The sequence below is a fragment of the Thermobia domestica genome, chromosome 5 (genome assembly GCF_964235325.1).
Source record: "Thermobia domestica chromosome 5, izTheDome1.hap1.1, whole genome shotgun sequence".
Classification (NCBI taxonomy): Eukaryota; Metazoa; Arthropoda; class Insecta; order Zygentoma; family Lepismatidae; genus Thermobia; species Thermobia domestica.
Window position 1 is genome coordinate 160,450,432 of NC_137458.1, and position 17,869 is coordinate 160,468,300.

The 17,869-nt window shown below is 35.4% G+C and overlaps 1 protein-coding gene across 1 annotated transcript in view; it reads left to right on the top strand.

Moving 5' to 3' along the window:
• Positions 1 to 17,869, top strand: part of LOC145686212 (E3 ubiquitin-protein ligase SHPRH) — a 133,897-nt gene that overhangs the window by 89,989 nt on the left and 26,039 nt on the right. Inside the window, exons 15-17 of the mRNA XM_081759265.1 lie at positions 13,183 to 13,356; positions 15,242 to 15,405; positions 16,982 to 17,082. Of these exons, the coding sequence (XP_081615391.1) occupies positions 13,183 to 13,356; positions 15,242 to 15,405; positions 16,982 to 17,082 (439 nt within the window). The remainder of the gene's footprint in view (positions 1 to 13,182; positions 13,357 to 15,241; positions 15,406 to 16,981; positions 17,083 to 17,869) is intronic.

Here is a 17,869-nt window from a genome sequence, read left to right on the forward strand (position 1 = left end):
CCATTACATCCCTGCATATAACTGAATCTGAGAAAAAATACTGTGCTAGTAAGAGCCCACCCAAGGGGTGGGAGTTGGAAGGAGTTACATGTAAAATAATACAAAACGACTGATATTTCCCATAGTTTTTCCCATACTATAACTGCAGTCCATAGTTTTTCTGGTCGCTGAAATGAATACTGACGCTCAAAATGCCGTTTAAGCCCAAATTCAGAACCATCGGGAGGGACAGGGGAGGAGGAAAATGTCAAAAAAAGAAAAAAAAAACCTGAGATTTCTGTTGAATTCCTAGTTTTCGGGTCAGGAAAACGGCCGATCAGTTTGAAATGACTTTTGGAAAAACTGGGTTTTCTAATTATATCAGTTTTAGTAAAGGCGTATTCTGTAAGGTTAGGATGTTCCAATATTTATGGCAAAGGTAGAGTATGATCTATATTTGTATCGTTACACTTTCATTGAAATAAATATTCTAAGGGGGAAGGGGATTCGAATATTTCCTATAAAGCTGTTCTCCCCGTGTGAAGAACGGACATTTTAGTAAGTATGTTCGTTATTTTGAAATGTTTATTTTTTTAAAAAACTTAACCGTGTGAAGAACGGACATTTTAGTAAGTATATTCGTTATTTTGAAATGTTTATTTTTAAAAAAAAAAAACTTAACCGCATAGAAGGATCTTAAAGTATATATATAAGAACTGTACGCGAGCTTCTGTTATTAAGGTGAAGTTCATATTTTTTTTAACAGGTTAAGATTAATCTCCTTGAAACATGAACAGCTGGAAGAAAAATAAGAAGGTGCAAAATTTGAGCAATCTGTATAGTTTTTTCCGCCGCAGCACTGAATGGGTGGTATAAAGAAGTACAAATAGAGAATAAAAAATGAAGTATAGCAAAACAAATTATACGAGGTGCTATCCAGAATTTTCGGGACTGGTGCTGCCATCTTTAAAGTAGTAGTAGTAGTAGTAGTAGTAGAGCTTTGCACCGATTGGTGGCAAGACTAGCATATCTGATGAGTGAAAGTGCACAGTTTCATGCAGCTGGGTTGATGTGTTGTTTTCACAGTGCTTTTCGTGATACCCTGTGTGTGGTGATTTTACGATGGATCCGAGAATAGAAAAGCGCGTGTGTTTCAAATTCTGTGCAAATCTCGGGAAAAGCGCTACGGAGCCTTTGCAATGATTCAACAAGTGTTTGGGGAACACAGCATGAGCCGTACGCGTGTGTTTGAGTTGCATGCTCGGTTCAGGGCTGGTCGTACGGACATCGAAGACGATGCCCACGCTGGAAGGCCCGTTAGCCACACAACGCCAGACATTGTTGCCAAACTTCAACAAACGTATCCTTGAAGTACTGTTCTTTAAGGCTGTTTAGCACCGTCAGCGATACTTCTTGAATTCTCTCAAGTGTGTCGAACCGACAGCCTTTCAACTTGCTTTTCAGCTCTCGTCGCCGGTGATAACCCGTGACAAAAAGGTTGGATCATCAGATGCGGTCTGACGAAGCTCTGTGCAAACTGCCACATGCTGTGCCTTCTGATCAGCAGTCAAAATCCTTGGCACAAATTTCGCGGCGACACGATGCATGCCCAATTCAACAGTTAAAATTCGTTGGCATGTCCCGTAACCAATTCCCATTTCATCAGCAAGGTCGTGAATGGTTCGACGTCGACCTTCACGAACCAATTGTTGAAGTTTGGCAACAATGTCTGGCGTTGTGCGGCTAACGGGCCTTCCAGTGTGGGCATCATCTTCGATGTCTGTACGACCTGCCCTGAACCGAGCATGCCACTCAAACACACGCGTACGGCTCATGCTGTGTTCCCCAAACACTTGTTGAATCATTGCAAAGGTCTCCGTAGCACTTTTCCCGAGATTTGCACAGAATTTGATACACACGCTCTGTTCTATTCTCCGATTCATCGTAAAATCTCCACACACCACACACAGAGTATCAAGAAAAGCACTGTGGAAACTCAACATATCAACCCAGCTGCATGAAACTGTGCACTCTCACTCATCAGATATGCTAGTCTTGCCACCTATCGTCGCAAAGCTCTACTACTACTACTTTTTTACAGATGGCCAGTCCCGAAAATTCTGGATAGCACCTCGTACAAGTTACGTAAGCATGCTGATCTCTTATGAAATCCACATTGATTTGGTTAATCACACGTAAAATTATAAGTTCATGTGACATGCGCTTTTGATATTGAAAGGAAATGTTAAACTCCAAGGAACTCTTCTTTAAAATTAAAAATAAAATAAAATAATACGTGTTTAAAAATAACACTTAATTATGTAAGACTGTGACTATATTGTTTTTTTCTTTCTTTCTTAACATATACAACGAAAATGGATTATTACTAAGTGCAGTATGAATATCAGGAAACATACATTAGAATCACTTAAAGATTTGTTTCTATCATTTTTAAATAGCACGTATTGAATATGAAAACTGAAAATGAGAGAAACGATAATCTAAAGTTCTAAAATAATTATTATGAAATATTCAGGAGACAAAAGTAGTATTAGAAAATAAACACAAAGAGAATCTGTGAGAATCATAGGATTAAAAGGATCTAAATTATAGCCAGAAATAAACTGAGATAAAGGTTAAAAACGGAAAGTTCTGACAAAATATATGCGGAAAATCAACTTAGTAGGCAGATCAAAGTTTTAGAAAGCTTTTTCTATTCTGTGTTCTTTTTTTATTTTTTATTTTTTGGGTTTGTGTCATAAGGCAGAAGTTTGGAAGTTTTGTAAAATAGATATCTTTCGGTAATTTTTCAAGGTCGAGAAAATAGCAGTTGAAGACAGTGCTTCCATTACAAAGAAGAAGAAATTCTAACAAGATGTAAAATACACAACTTTTTTTTTCCCCTTTCCTTGCAGAGGATCGTGTTTAAAGACACTTTATCTCGGTTACTGTTATGTTCAATGCCTGAACTAGGAATAAATTTTATTACAGTTAATTTGTCACCTCTTGGTGCCTCGTGAAGACGGCAGTTTTGACCCGCACAATTATAATAATTTATAAAAGATAACCGCCACCAGAAATCTTCCGGAAAATTTTATCGGAAGATAACGCATCAGATCTGTGAGAAGAAGTAAGCGCAATAAACAGAAGACGTGAGCAAGCATATTAGATATGAATCCAAATCAATATTTATAGTAACAACGACGTAATTATCAACAAAATAATTTAAATTAGCTGTAAGAGAATTTGTGTTAACTTTTCACATACACAGATAAACACAAAATAACATAAGTTAACAAGTATGATAATGGTATAAAATAAACAATTGGTTAATTAGCATAACAGTAGAAGTATCAGGTAGCAATTTGTATAAATTACATTATCAAATCGAACATACATCAGCGTAACAGAATTGATGACTACATTTATTAACGTCATATGCATGCAAAGGAACGATACACAGCGAATATAGGTTTGATTCAATAAACAAGGCACTTGTGAGGCAGATGAGTGATTTGATGATACTAGCAATCTGCTACATTGAGTTCCACAGGCATAAGAACAGTTCCTGTTAAATCTAATTATCATGAAAATGGATAGCAGTCAGTAATGTTAATACATTGATAATTATCAGACGAAAGTATGGCGTAGCTGAATATTATTCTACTTCATTTACTAACCCAACAGTAGTAAGTTAAACTATGAGAATAGTGTATTACTAGCTTAAGCTATTATCGACGTCTATTATTATCATATTTTTACTTACTTACCAATCGAATTCATTAAGAATATGGCATTTAAGGGCAAGAAAGAATTGTTCCGACTCAGCAATGAAATATATGAAACAGGAGAGTGGCTAAAAGACTTCCTGACGACGATCGTGGTACCGATGGCTAAGAGATCGAACCCAAAGAGATGTAAAAATTATAGAACTGTCAGTCTCATATTTCACGCATAAAAAATTTTGCTTCGAATTCTGAACAGAAGGTTATATGGAAGAACAAATGAAAAAGCTGAGGAGGAACGGTTTGGGCTCAGGAGAGGTACTTGCACAAGAGATGCAATTGGATTATTAGAAGTGATCGGTGAAAGGTTTATAGAAAAAGAGAAAGAGGTGTATGTGGTATTTATTGATCTAGAAAAGGCTTTTGACTGTGTAAATTGGAATTGTTGTTGGAAGTTCTAAAGAAAGTTGGGTTGGAATGGAAAGATCAAAGACTCATAAGAAACTTATATATGAACCAACAACTAAGTGTTAAAATAGGGAAGAAATGACAGAGGAGAGTGCAATTGGAAGGGTAGTTCTACATTATTTAATATCTATCTAGAAGAAGTACTGAAAAAGAGCCCACAAAATGAAGACGACATTTCAGCAGGAGGTAGAATGGTTAGGTGTATACGGTTTGCAGATAAAATATGGCGCTTGTTGGAGAATTAAAAAAAATATTAAAAAAAAAAAAACGAAGAATATTCCAATTATTCTTGAAAATTAATAGTGTGCACTCATTTCCGTTATGTGCTTTTTAGTCGTTTATTGTGGATGTCCACAGGGTTTCCACTCGTCCTGGAAAACCTGGAAATGTCCTTGAATTAATTTTGTACTGGAAACATCCTGGAAATGACCTTGAAAATGCAGTTCTAGCCTTGAAATTTACAGAAATACTGAATGTCAGATTTTTCATAATTATAATGAAAATTTCAATTGATTGCTATTTTTGCTCGCTATTCCTGTTTCTGTGCTGAATAATAATTTGTCATGATCCTGCATGTGTGGTTGGTTGGTGGGCTTTCTTTCTCTCAACAGGGTGGTGGACAGGGAGAACTTCTCTCTTCGCCTTTCATCCACTAGTCTTTCTACCCATTTTTGGATGCTGTCTTCACTAGCACTATCCTCCAGAAACTATGCTTTGTACCAGTATCAATCCTCCAGACATTTCCCTTAAAGACCTTACTTCAATCAACATCACGAAAGAAAGGCTGCATCATGCCTTCCATTCAAGGCAGCACTATATGGCAGAGCTGGAGAAAATAAGGACTGTTGAAAGAGAAAGTCAAGTACAGAGCAAGAGGAAAGAGATAAGTGAAAATGTACATCAGCTGCAGAGAAGGAAAAGGAAATTGATGGAAACAAGTGAAGCTTTGGAGATTGAAGCTAACTAGCTTGCACATGAAGCAGAGCACAACTCTTGCTTTACTTTATCGACACAGTCAAATGCTATCCGTAAAGCAGCTTTGCCAAAGAAGTAAGAAATTATGCCTATAGATGAGGAAATCACACAACTCCATACTCAGTTTAAAAACTTGTAATATAATTCCTTTTGTTCCCCTAATTATATCTGTCACACTGTCACGCAATGAAGATGCCATGTACGAAAAATATTTTTTGTTGTTTGTAAATTTGTTCGGTGCACAATTAAAATGTCATATAGAAAGAATGAAAATACATGTGCTGGATGTGGGTGGATCGAGTGGCTATAAGGGGAATTGGAAAGAAAAAAAAGCACATTACGCTCCGCTTTATGTGTATTTAATTATTGTGTATTGATACTGTACTTATATTAATATTCACTGCATAAGCTATTGTACTTTTCATTTCACTGTTGTGAGTTTTGTACCTACAGTTGCAACCCTGCTATACCTTTCTGTGTCCAAATCCTGGATAATTGATGATTTGTCCTGGAAACGTCCTGGAAATGTCCTGGATTTTTTGGGGGGAAAGAGAGTGGGAACCCTGTGTCCATTAATTACAGAACTTTTACTGTTACAAGCCTACCGTCATGAAACGTTTGTGTTGCAACAAATAGGTCTGTTGAATGAAACTGAGTTCTTAATATGCCCTTCGACCTGATGACGTTTTGTTGAAGAGCAGTAGGCAAATTACACTAATACTCATGCACTAAAACGTATAATTAATATTATTTAATATTCTATATAGACTTTTATATAAACTTTAGATACAAAATCCTGTATGTAAACAAATACCTGTTTTCTAGTGCGACAAATTATCTATATATATAAAAATGAAAGTGACTATGTTTGTAACTTAATAACTTGTAAACCACCCGACGGACCTCAATAAAATTTTCAACATAGATGAGGTTCAGGATTTTTTTTTTTTTTTTTTTTTTACCATTTCACTTTGAAGATGCAACTTGACGGAAGGCGAGGGGGGGGGGGGGAGAGATAAATCGAAAATGACATATATCAGTGTCGAATCCATAATTTTGGGGGAGAGTGAGACAAACAAAAATTATTGAATATATACCAGGTTATCATAAAATAAATATCGTTGTTCAGAGAGCTCCGGAGAAGTAACCACTCGACAGAATGCAACCAAACTTGGTAGGAGCATATTTGGGAATATGCAGAAGCGATTGGTGTAGAAAACAAATTTAGTTCTAATTTTCGCCACCAGAGGTAATTGTGGCGCTGTACAACACAAGTAAGTGCAGCGTGGAAGAAAAACTACAATAGTGACGCTAAATGATAAGAAAGACTGTAATTAACCTCTCCAGGCGCTTCGTCACGCCTTCATTTGTTTCAGTGATACGGGTTTGAGAGCCACTATGTGCCAGAAGTGAATTGACTGTGAATTGACTGTTTCCTTCTTTTTTTATTCCCACACTCTTTGCGTTGTATTCAAGGGGTACCGGGTTCGATTTCCGGTGAAGACACACATGAGTCAGAACCAACATTATCCTGTAGATCTCGTCCTTAGAACGCCATCATCATCTCATACGGTAGTAGTCACCATGCATTTTCCTTGCTCAAGGGCCTCCACATCATCATCATCGCTCATAACACACCGCTACACCACGGGGTTATCAATAGGAGTACAAATCAATGCCACCCGTCGCACAGGCGCATAATTACGGCCATTCTTTCATTGAATATCAATATCATTTGTCTTCCATACCATACTCACCGCACTTAACACTGAACGGAAACACAATAAACCCAGGAGTCGAGATTTGACACTAAACTTTTCCTGGAATTTTGGAGGAAGTTTAGGGACCACAGGAAAGACCAACATTTGATTTAGTTCTTATAAGGTATCCAAGAAGTTTAAAGAGACGCTTCAGTACAAAAGGCCCCTTCCCCGTAAATCCGCCACTGACCACAGGGTATTAATAACATTAGTAATCAATACCACAGACCCACAGCACGGGTAATTACAGCCTTTCTTATCATTTAGCATCACTAGTGTCATCTAGTGTCATTTTTCTTCCACGCTGCACTTACTTGGTGTTGTACAGCGCCACAATTACCTCTGGTGGCGAAAATTGGAACTAATTTTGTTTTCTACACCAATCGCTTCTTGCATGTTCCCAAATGTACTCCTGCCAAACGTCTCCAGAGTTCTCTGAACAACGATACTTATTTTATGATAACCTGGTATATATATAATGATCGAAATTGGCCGTTATTAGTGTCGAATCCATAGTTTTCGGAGTCGCTGAGATAAACAGCCAATACCGTTTAAGTCCAAATTCAGCTCCATTAGTACTCCTAAGGGAGGATGGTGACATGTAAAGATGATTGAAAATGACAGATATTTGTGTTGAATTCATACTTTTGGGGATCCATAAGTTGATTGGTGACAGTTTTGGTGTCTTTTATGTCCAAAATGAAACGTATTCTCGCCGTGCGAAGAATAGATATTCTGCTAGTCTGTAATAATAATGAACGGAAGTTTCACATATTCAACCCTTTAATATATTTCTCGCTGCTCAAATTTACTCACTTGTGCGGTGTATGCGTGTATGAATAAATAAGATTATATCTCTCTTTGAGTTATTTGAAAAATATACAAATAATAAAGAGGGATTTTATCAGAAATCAGAAAACTAAAAGCTAAAATTAAAACTTGTTGCTTTTGAGTATTTTTCCTGTTAGCGAAACACATCGTATATATATGCTGCAGATAAGTGATTGGAGGATTTCTATTTCAGGTGTTCCCTCGGAACAAAAAAAAAAAAAAAAAAAAAAAAAAAAAAAAAAAAAAAAAAAAAAAGTCCTCACCCGCGCCCACCTTTTACGAAGAAAACATTCCCTTTGCTTTGGGAAAAGAACCCTGTTCGCATCCAACTATTGAATTATCTCGGTTACAGTAAACACACATCGAAAGGAGCGCCAGCAGGGGCACACTTGAAATATAAAAGCTCTAGCATCAGGCGAAGAAATAGTTTTTAAATTATATTTTGCGGTTTTTCCCAATATTTCCGAACAGATGATTTTATTAATGGATTCAAGATTTCCGGAAATTTTACATAACACAGGAATGATCTCTATAAAATATACATATGTTTGATTTAACATATTAACTAAAGTGCTTAAGATAATTTAAGGGCATCTATATTAATCCAACTAGGATTATATTTTAGTTTCTTTTGTAGCCATAACTCCATTCTATCACGCTGCTAACTTTAAAAAGAGTTTTTATGACTTGTGCACATATATTTGTTGCGACAAAATTTCTCTATTCTAATATAAGAAACATAAATACTCAATTATCTTAACTCTAAACTAGTAAATATAAAATAGTTTCAGGGCTCATAGCGAGTCAATTTTTTAACTAAAAGCTACTTTTTTTTTTTTTTCAAGTTGGTCACTAAAGGTTACTTTTTTCAAGTTTGCCACTAAAAGTTACTTTTTTGGGGGTAAAGTCATTTTTTCGTATTGAAACTGGCCATGTGAAGACATTTTACCTAGGAAGAACCACAGAAAAAGAACTCGTGAAACACACAAATCTAGCAATAGACAATGCAAACTTTTCCAGAGGGGAAACTGTTGATATTAGGTAGTGATGGATCAAATACTAATAAAAAGGTTCACAGAGATAAATGAGGACATGGAAACATTTAGAAAAAGGAGTTTCCTTGATATAGGAACATGTAACACACAAAGTTCATAACGCGTTCCAAAAAGGACTCCCAAGAATATGGAATTAAAATGAGTGATTTTGTCATCGGTGTGTCATGTGTACTATTTTTTCAAGGGTTGGCCCTCAAGCTGGGAAGATTTCACTAAGATTGCCAATAAGTTAGGACTGCCTAAACATAGATTTATCAAACGTGTGAGTTCAAGGTGGCTTACACTTGAAAAATCATGTGAAATTGTTCTTGAACTCCTCAGTGCTCTGCAGGAATATTTCAAGTTTCTTCCTCTAAAGAAATCAAACTTCATGGCTATTGGAAAATACAAGTCAGTTTCAAAAATTTTGAAAGACTCATCAACGAAAGCGCAGTTAAATTTTGTCATCTTAAGTGCAAAACTTTTCAAAGATATCACAGAATGGCTTCAGAAGAAGGAGCCCCTTGTACATGTTCTGTACTCTAAACTTCAAACTGTTACCAAGTTTTGTTGATGCAATTTGTGAAGAAAGAAGTTCTTACGTCTTTGAGTGAACTGGATGAAAGTGAGGAAAATCTGTTACCTGTTGGTGAAGTGGAGTGTGGAGAAGCAAATAAGCAGCTGGAAGGAGAAGGATGTGCTTAGTTTAAAAAAAAAGTAAAGTCTCACTACGTGGTAGTATATAAACACGCAGTGAAAACCCGTGAAATTTCCCTAGAAATTAAATACTTGTCTTCATCCGGAAAATGTAAAGTCATTTGAGTGTGTCACGTATATTACAAATCTGGCAAAAGTTCTTCCCCTCAACATTGACTTGGATTTACTGAGTAATGAGTGGCGGTTACTTCAACTTGAAAATTTCTCAGGAAGTCTTTGCAGTGGCCGAATAGATGTTTATCAATTACGTGGTACCAAGACAAAATTTGTAACAAACCAATTGTACAAGAAAAAAAAGTTATTACCAGTTAATGGTAATCTAGATGGTATGTATTAATTACATACTTTGATTTTGTATTATTGGACATAATGAAAATATTTTGACCCCATCCAGATCAAAGTTGAAATATAAAACCGTGCAAAGTATGTAATTAATAATTAACCTCTAAACACAAGTAATTCAATTTTCTTATTAGCTGACAAACTTAAGTAAAATAATTTTTAATCTTAACATACTAAAACATTACGTATTTCAGCTATGATACAGCCTGATATTTTCGTTGGGAAGAAAATGTAAAATTCAATTTGTGCCCAAGTTTGGGATGAAGGTTTAAAGTTACTTTTTAATGAAATTTTGGTCACTTTTTGATCACATTTTCATGTGCTTTTGGTTACTTTTCAACTATTCAGAAGAGACCAGACTACTATGAGCCCTGTAGTTTTCATTTTAAAAGCATAATATAGTAAAATAATCGAAAATTTTAATTTTTCCCAAACTTTCCGTTTTTTTTTTCCCTTAGCTCGGGAAAAGAAATCGTAAAATACTGTTTTTTTTTTTTTTTTTTTTAAACCCAAAATTTCCAATGTTTTACCAGACCTTTACAACACAAGTTGGAACATGGCTAAGAAGGAATTGTATCATACGGACGTGCTGGAGGGTATGGTGGCGAGAAAGATAGGGAAGGGGCGAAGGAGACTACAATTAATGGACGATATCAAAGTAGGAAAATCGTTCGCGAAGACGAAGAGATCGGCGGAAGACCGTGGAGCATGGAAGCTTGTCAGTTGCAGCAAGTAACCTGCCAATAATGGCAGAATACCTATGATGATGATTTACTTACTTTGCTTTATTCACTTGATTACTTTATTTATTCATTTACTTCGTTTACGTTATAATTATTCGTAGCATTATTCATTTTAGATATATACTTCTTAATATTACATTTACCGACGCAATCATTCAGTTACTTAAAGTCGTTGATTCGCTTAGCTGAATAATATTATTTGCGTAGATACTCGAAATTAAAGAATCCAGTGTGTATATAAAGAACTATATAACGGTTGGATTAATTCTGCATAGTTATAGGCTCCATATTGTGGTTATCGATATTAGGTAAATTAATGTATGAGCTAGCAATAGTTGGTTTGAATTAATTTGTTCGTTGTAATTCCAAGCATTAATTTAGATTTTGTTGATGTAAGCAATTTTACATGGGCAGTTCCGTTTGAGATTCGAAGTATGACGAACAGGGCCTAAAATTCGGTATACTGTAGATGCAACCCATGTTAAAAGTACAGCTACAGAGGATCATCCCCTGAAATAGAATTATCCTAAAATTTTATTTTATTAGTTTCAGCGCCTTGTGTAAACAATGATTTTACAACTGTTAGGCTGTAGAAAGATTTAAATTACCTTGCTGGAACTTTCTCTTAATCTGTATTGACTCACGTGCAGTAACTCTACAATATAAACTTGTTATTTATGTTTTGGAGTTGAGTTATCAGTAAAATGTTCAAATTTCACGTAACTTTAATATATTGAATCAATATATTCAGACTCGTTGTTAATCAGTAAGGATAATTCCACACTATATTGATTTCGACATTTTTCAAAATATATTTTAAATCATTATGGTACGGACTGAACATCCAAGTCACAGGTACTTTTTGGATCTATTGAATTCCAGTACAGGTAAGTTTTGGTACGCACACTATATTAATAGACAAGACATAGGAAGGTTAATACAAACATTATAAGAAATAATTGAACAGCATGCAACAGAACCAAAGGTAATAACACAGACTGTATGACCAGCGATAGCGGGACATTACAAATTATGTATGGTATCTACTAAAGGTCTGTCAAATTTGAATAATAAATTGGAAAATAATGAAGATAAATAAGCTGGTAGCGTTGATAGGTAGATAAACTCAAAAAATTTTGTCTTGTGATAATAGCTAGCAAACCTGATCATAGATGGCATGCAGTCCGTAAAGTAAATGACAACTCTGCAAGAGAGATCTTAAAGATTGTGTGCGATTGTGTTGAAATATGAACGGTGATGCAAACTCAGAGAAATTTTCAAAATAGTTTGCTTTATTTTTTATTTATTAATTATTTATGTATGTATTTATTTATTTATTACGACAAGCAATGTCGTAACTTAAAAAGGGAAATTTTTAGGAACGGGAAGAGTTCTAAGTGAAACGAGTGCTGGAAGGATCTGATTTAAAGAAGGGAGTCGAATATAAATTGACGCTAAAGAGTCTCAATAAGTAATTTGTAATTCTTACTTTTTGCAAAAAATAATTTGAACAATGAATTCAGCTTCAAATATATCAAATTTTTAAATCAAGGAGAAAAAATATCAAACGTGAATAAGTAACTAACGTTGTGTCTTCGGTATGCATAATTTACAAATGGTGTACAAATGGAGAGGGGTATGATTCAATAAAGATTTTCAGCGTCACATTTATCATCGACTGATATCAGACCTTTTCAGAGCTTCTACACACTTTTCCTATCATTTTATGTAGCTGTGTGCTATAATCTGATGATCTTATGATATGTGAGATTCAGTTTACTGATGTGCGGCTACAGTCAAATTGGCTGATACCAGTGTTTTATGATACATGTACTTTGTACGTTGGGGATTATAATTTACATAACTGGCCATTTTCTGGAAAAATGATGTATGACTCAAGAACAGGGCGTCATAATCATTCTGTATTGCACTGACACCTTTCTATACCTTCATAGCGGTGAAACAAGCACAATTATTAGGTTCATTGTTAAAACCTGTACTGTCTGCATGTAAATATGTAAAATTTATTCATGTATTGATAAATGTAAGCTCATGTATGATTCATGCCTTTTGCGTATTTTTCTAAGTTTGTGGGACGATTATTTCGACCAGTGCCTTTTTAATTACTGTAGCCGGTTTCAGGTCCTTTTCTCTTACACAGAAGATACGTTCTTTACAATCTTTTATTATATCTAAAGCGTTTAAAAATAAGTTTTTTTTTTTTTTTTTTTTTTAAATTTCATGTACGATTCATTACTCCTACGAATACCAGAAGTGGGTCAAAGAAATTCCTTTTTTGAACAACTCTCATGTACAGGTATCTTCTCTAATGTATGCATATAGACAATTGAATGTAGAGGCTGCTGAACGCTTACGCGCTGTGTCCTTGATATTCATAAATATCTGTTAATTTCTGTAGCGACAAAACACTCATCTTCGGAATGTCCATGTTTTCTGTGGGAGGTGGATATTTCAATCTGCGCCCACTTGTCATTTTGCCAAACATTCCATCGTCATTAATTTGTACTCACAATGTCAATTATGCTGAAACATAAACACATAACACTAGAACATACAATTTGAAGTTTTTCTTCTTTTTCTTAATCAGAATCAGGGATGTGTCTGGTCTGAAGTATATTGTATGCTTGAAGACAGAAGAACTACAGACTAACAGGGACAAGGTGTTGAAAGAGCTTCGTGCCTTGGAAGTTGAGGCTCCCATTAATTTGGTCAATGGTGCTGTCGACTGCCATCTGCGTACATCTACCTCAAGGAAAAAGAAGTGAGTAACTTTATTGTTATTTGTACACTGTTTAAGATACTCAGCTAGTTGGCTGATTTTAACTGGAAATTTTATCTATGAAAACTTCGGAAATCTTCGGAAGGCCAGGAGCTGTGTATGAAGGCGAAGGTTGGAAACTTCGTCACTAATAAATCACAATCTTATAGAGTAATATAAAGTTAAATCTAATGGTAAAATTGTACTGCAGAACCGCTCGTAGTAGGATTTTTACTGTTTTAAGTCATCTTTTAAAAGTAAAAAGTTCTATTAAAGCTTCAATAAATTGGGAGACATACTTACCCCCGCGTTACATTCGAAGTCACCGTATTTTGAACTGCTCCATTTCGTGAATCTACTTACTACTGAAATGTAAATTCAGTGGCGTACCGTTCACTTGAGCACTAAATTGCTTTGTTCAAATCACGGGTGCACAATATGAGTTTTGTGATAAATAGACAACGAGTGGACAGGTTTTCTCACACTTTGCAAACACCCAAATGTGCAAAAACAAAGTAATAAAGATATTAATATGAGAAATTCCAAATGAATAAACAGTAGCCTGAGAATGAGTGTATAACTAACTAACCCTATGGCGTATGGAACCCGGAGGTTTAGTGCCACGTTCACAAAAACTTTCCATTGACGTCCATCCTTAGCCGATTGGATCCGGTTTCTACTTTATATTCCCATTTCTGCGAGATCGATCTTAATATTGTCCTCCCATGTGCGCGTAGGTCTCCCTAGTCGTCGTTTTTTGATTGGATTTCCAGTTAAAATTTTGGAAGCGTTCTTACTTTCTTCCATTCTGGCTACATGGTCTACCCACCTGAGCCTCCTAGACTTGACGACCCTAACAAGTTTGGTAAACAGTATAAATTATGCACTTCCTTGTTACCAAGTTTCCACCATTCTCCATTCCCGTTTTTCTTGGGTCCAAATATTCGTCTGAGAAATTTATTCTCAAATACTTTGTCTGTGTTCTTCCCTCAGAGTAAGCGACCATGTTTCGCAACCATACAGCACAGTAAGAAAGAGTATATACGATTTATTATCATATATTAAGCGCGCAATAGTGTTTCAAGTAGCGACAAGTCAAATGGAAGGTACAAAGCATATGCAGATGTTCGCGTCCGTATCAGTCTTAGGAAGAATTAGTGCTTTCGTGAATTAAGAAAATGTAATAAATAAAATAAAAAGTCAAAGGTGTACATTTTCTTAAATGAAAAGAAATTTGTGAGTATTTGCTATGTTCAAAAATTTAAGAAACGCAGAAACACAAGAAGTAATGTCTTCAATCATAGTATTTGAAATGCAAGTATATTACTAACTGGTATAAGCTCGTTGCTACTCAAAATGTTTAACATTTATGTTTTTAATTTGTTTTGAATTTGACATTCAATATATACCGTATTTACTTGCGTAATATTTGGCTACTACCTTTGATATTTTGAATCTAGCAACAGTGACGTAACATAAGCACCGCGCTTCTTTCAAGTCAACTCTTTGTTTCTTTCGCTGACTGTTCTCTGCTGGCGGTTTTAGTACCCATCTCTCACATTATATTTATTTAGTGGTATGTATTCTTTTTTCCATACCATATTTCTCTCATTCATTTTTGTCCTTGTTACCTTATCACTGAAGACGGGACTAGCTTGTTGTTCCGATACGTCTGGAGAATATTTAATTTTCCCACGGGAGGATATATTGATAAGTAAACAATTTTTTGTTAATTAACGGTTTCTTAGTTATAAAATCTGACATTCGTAAATATAAAGCGGAAGCAAAAATTATTTACTTTCAATTTTAAATCAGATAAGATGTACATTTTTAGTGTATTATTTTCTGTTTTAGAATGTTAAAGTATTCTATCTCTGATGTGTTTCAGATGTCGACTGTGTAAAGTACATGATATACTTGAATCGTATGAGGAGAAATTGTTTCGAATTGTGGACAAAAAGTTAAGACATACAATAGTAACTAATGTGCAAGTGCTAGGAGAGCTACGGCGGGGCTCCTGGGCAGATAGCGAAATTGAGAGAGTTCTAAAAGGTAAAGTGCTTACAGTTAATAATAATAATGTATTAAATTAAACCCAAAATGTATTAAATCGTTATTGGTTATGCAATGAATAATGGAAAGATGAGTAAAGAAAGTGTTATTAGGATGGCGATTCCACTCTAATTGAAAGCACTTCAGAAGTTAACTGAAGTTTTTGACAGGTTAAAGAAACAAATTTTGATATGATTTAATTTTTAAATCAAAAAGATGGCAAAGTAAAATAATTTAACACTAATTACCATAATTTGCCAGAATTATTTTCCTTTTTATGTACGATGGAAAATCGGAAAATCTTTGCGCGTACTGATTTATTGCCAGGTTGCAAACCAGAAATGAAAAGCAAGATATACACAATATGCTACGCACATTTGTCTATTTTTCCATATAATTACGTCATCTGTTGAAGTACTTGTTCTACCATACCACAAATTTGTTGATGCTTGCTGCGTAGAAGGCGGGCAGCTGATCACGGAACCAGCGAGCAACGTTGTGCGCTTCGGTGTCGTTTATGAACTTCTGTCCTGCGAGGAACTTCTTCAGTAGACCAAAAAAGATAGTAATCACGGGGGGCAAGGGCTGGAGTGTAAGGAGGATGTTCCATAATGTCCTACCCCTAAGAATGAAGTTTGGCGATTGTTGTGTTCGTCACGTGCAGTTTTGCTTTGTCATGGAGGAAAACTATGTTGTCAGCATCTCAAATGCCCTGATAATTTTTCTTAATGGCTGGTCGCAGATGAAAGAATATGCGACAGGAGCGTTCTGCGTTGATAGTTTAATCTCTTGGCAGGAAATCCAATAGGTGTGTTTCCCGACTGTCCCAAAACACTGTGAGCATCAGTTTACATCTCACCGACGTGACACCTTTCGGTATCCCAACGAATCGTGGACAGTGTCGTAAATACTACCATAGAAGTCAAGCTCTGGCAATCCTTCAGATGAGCAGGTCGATCTACTTTCACCATTTCGTCAACACGCGTAATGTTGCCCGGTGCCATCGAGGAACTAGGTCAGCCCGATCGCTCATTGTCCTGTACTTTTTCTCGTCCATTTTCAAACTTCTTGCATTACCATTGCACACTTCGCACTGCAAAACACATGTTTCCATACATTGGCTCTATTTCTCTGTGAAAATCTGTGCGGACACCATAGAAAACGAATAACATTTTGCTGCTCATATGGCATGGATATCCGGAGAGCACTCCGATCATGTTTGGCAAATAACAATCGTAAGAAGAAATCATAAGTTACAGTGGGCTGTTCCAATAAAGGCCTATAGCATCGCTCGCATATTTCTATGTTGTATCATACGCTCGAAAAAAGGCAAAAGACTTCGATTGTTCTCGTACTTTTTATAAATATTTATATTTATTTTTAAAGTAAATCTTAGAAGATTTATATATATAAAAGTAAATCGTATATATATATTTAAACTTTTTGTAAAGTAAGTCCTTATCAATAATAATCATAATAATTATATCAATATAATCATAATAATAAAAAATAAAGTTGTAATAATTATATTTAATCTTAAGATAAATCTTAACTTTCCTTGTAACGATTGTTTTAGTTTTGATCCAGTTTGCGAGGGGAAGGAGAGCTGAATCTTTGTGGATCGAAGACGGTAATAATCATATCAAGCTATTAGATACTATGAAGAAAGAATTTAAGGTACGTTATTTCCATATTTTTAATTTACTGATGTGTGTACGTAGTTGGAACAAAGGAAGTAAGAATTAGATCAGATACGTAATGACGTAGTTATCAGTAAAAACACAATCATAATATTAAAAAGGACACTATAAGCGCAGAAGCACTTTAGCTAAACATATTATTAGATATAAGGGAAGGGTTTGATTTGATTTTTAGTTTAGCGATCGAGGAGACTATATAAGACGTGGACTAGAATTTAAAGTGGGATCCGAACCCATGAGCTCCCGCCAGGACTCGAACCCGGGTTTCTCACGCCGAAGGCGCGTACGCTAACCGCTTAGCCACGAGCGAGCTCTACAAGGGAAGAGAAGAAGATGAAAAGAACGTTCAGGCGTAATGAAGGATAAAACTAATAAAATGGGCAGCAATGCAGGAGAGCGAAGGAATAAAAAATAGAAAAATGTGCATAATATAGGAAAAAAGGATAAAAGAAACTTTATGTTAGAAAATCAATAAGTAAACAGAAACAAGAATAAGTTTTATAGAAAATATGAAAATATGAAAAATCGGAAATAAAGCACAATGAAAAATGTGTTGGAGAAATAATGTAAATAATAATAATAGAAAAAATAAAAGAAATTGACAAAGCTGTGATAGCTTTCCATTGCTTTCATCTACCTATTAAAATCACTCTGATCACCCATGAGACTACTACCAAAGTTGCTGTAACAATCTTCGTGATTTCCATTAACTTGACTACTGGAAGAACTACTGCACTCTCCCAAAACACTATTCATAGATGACC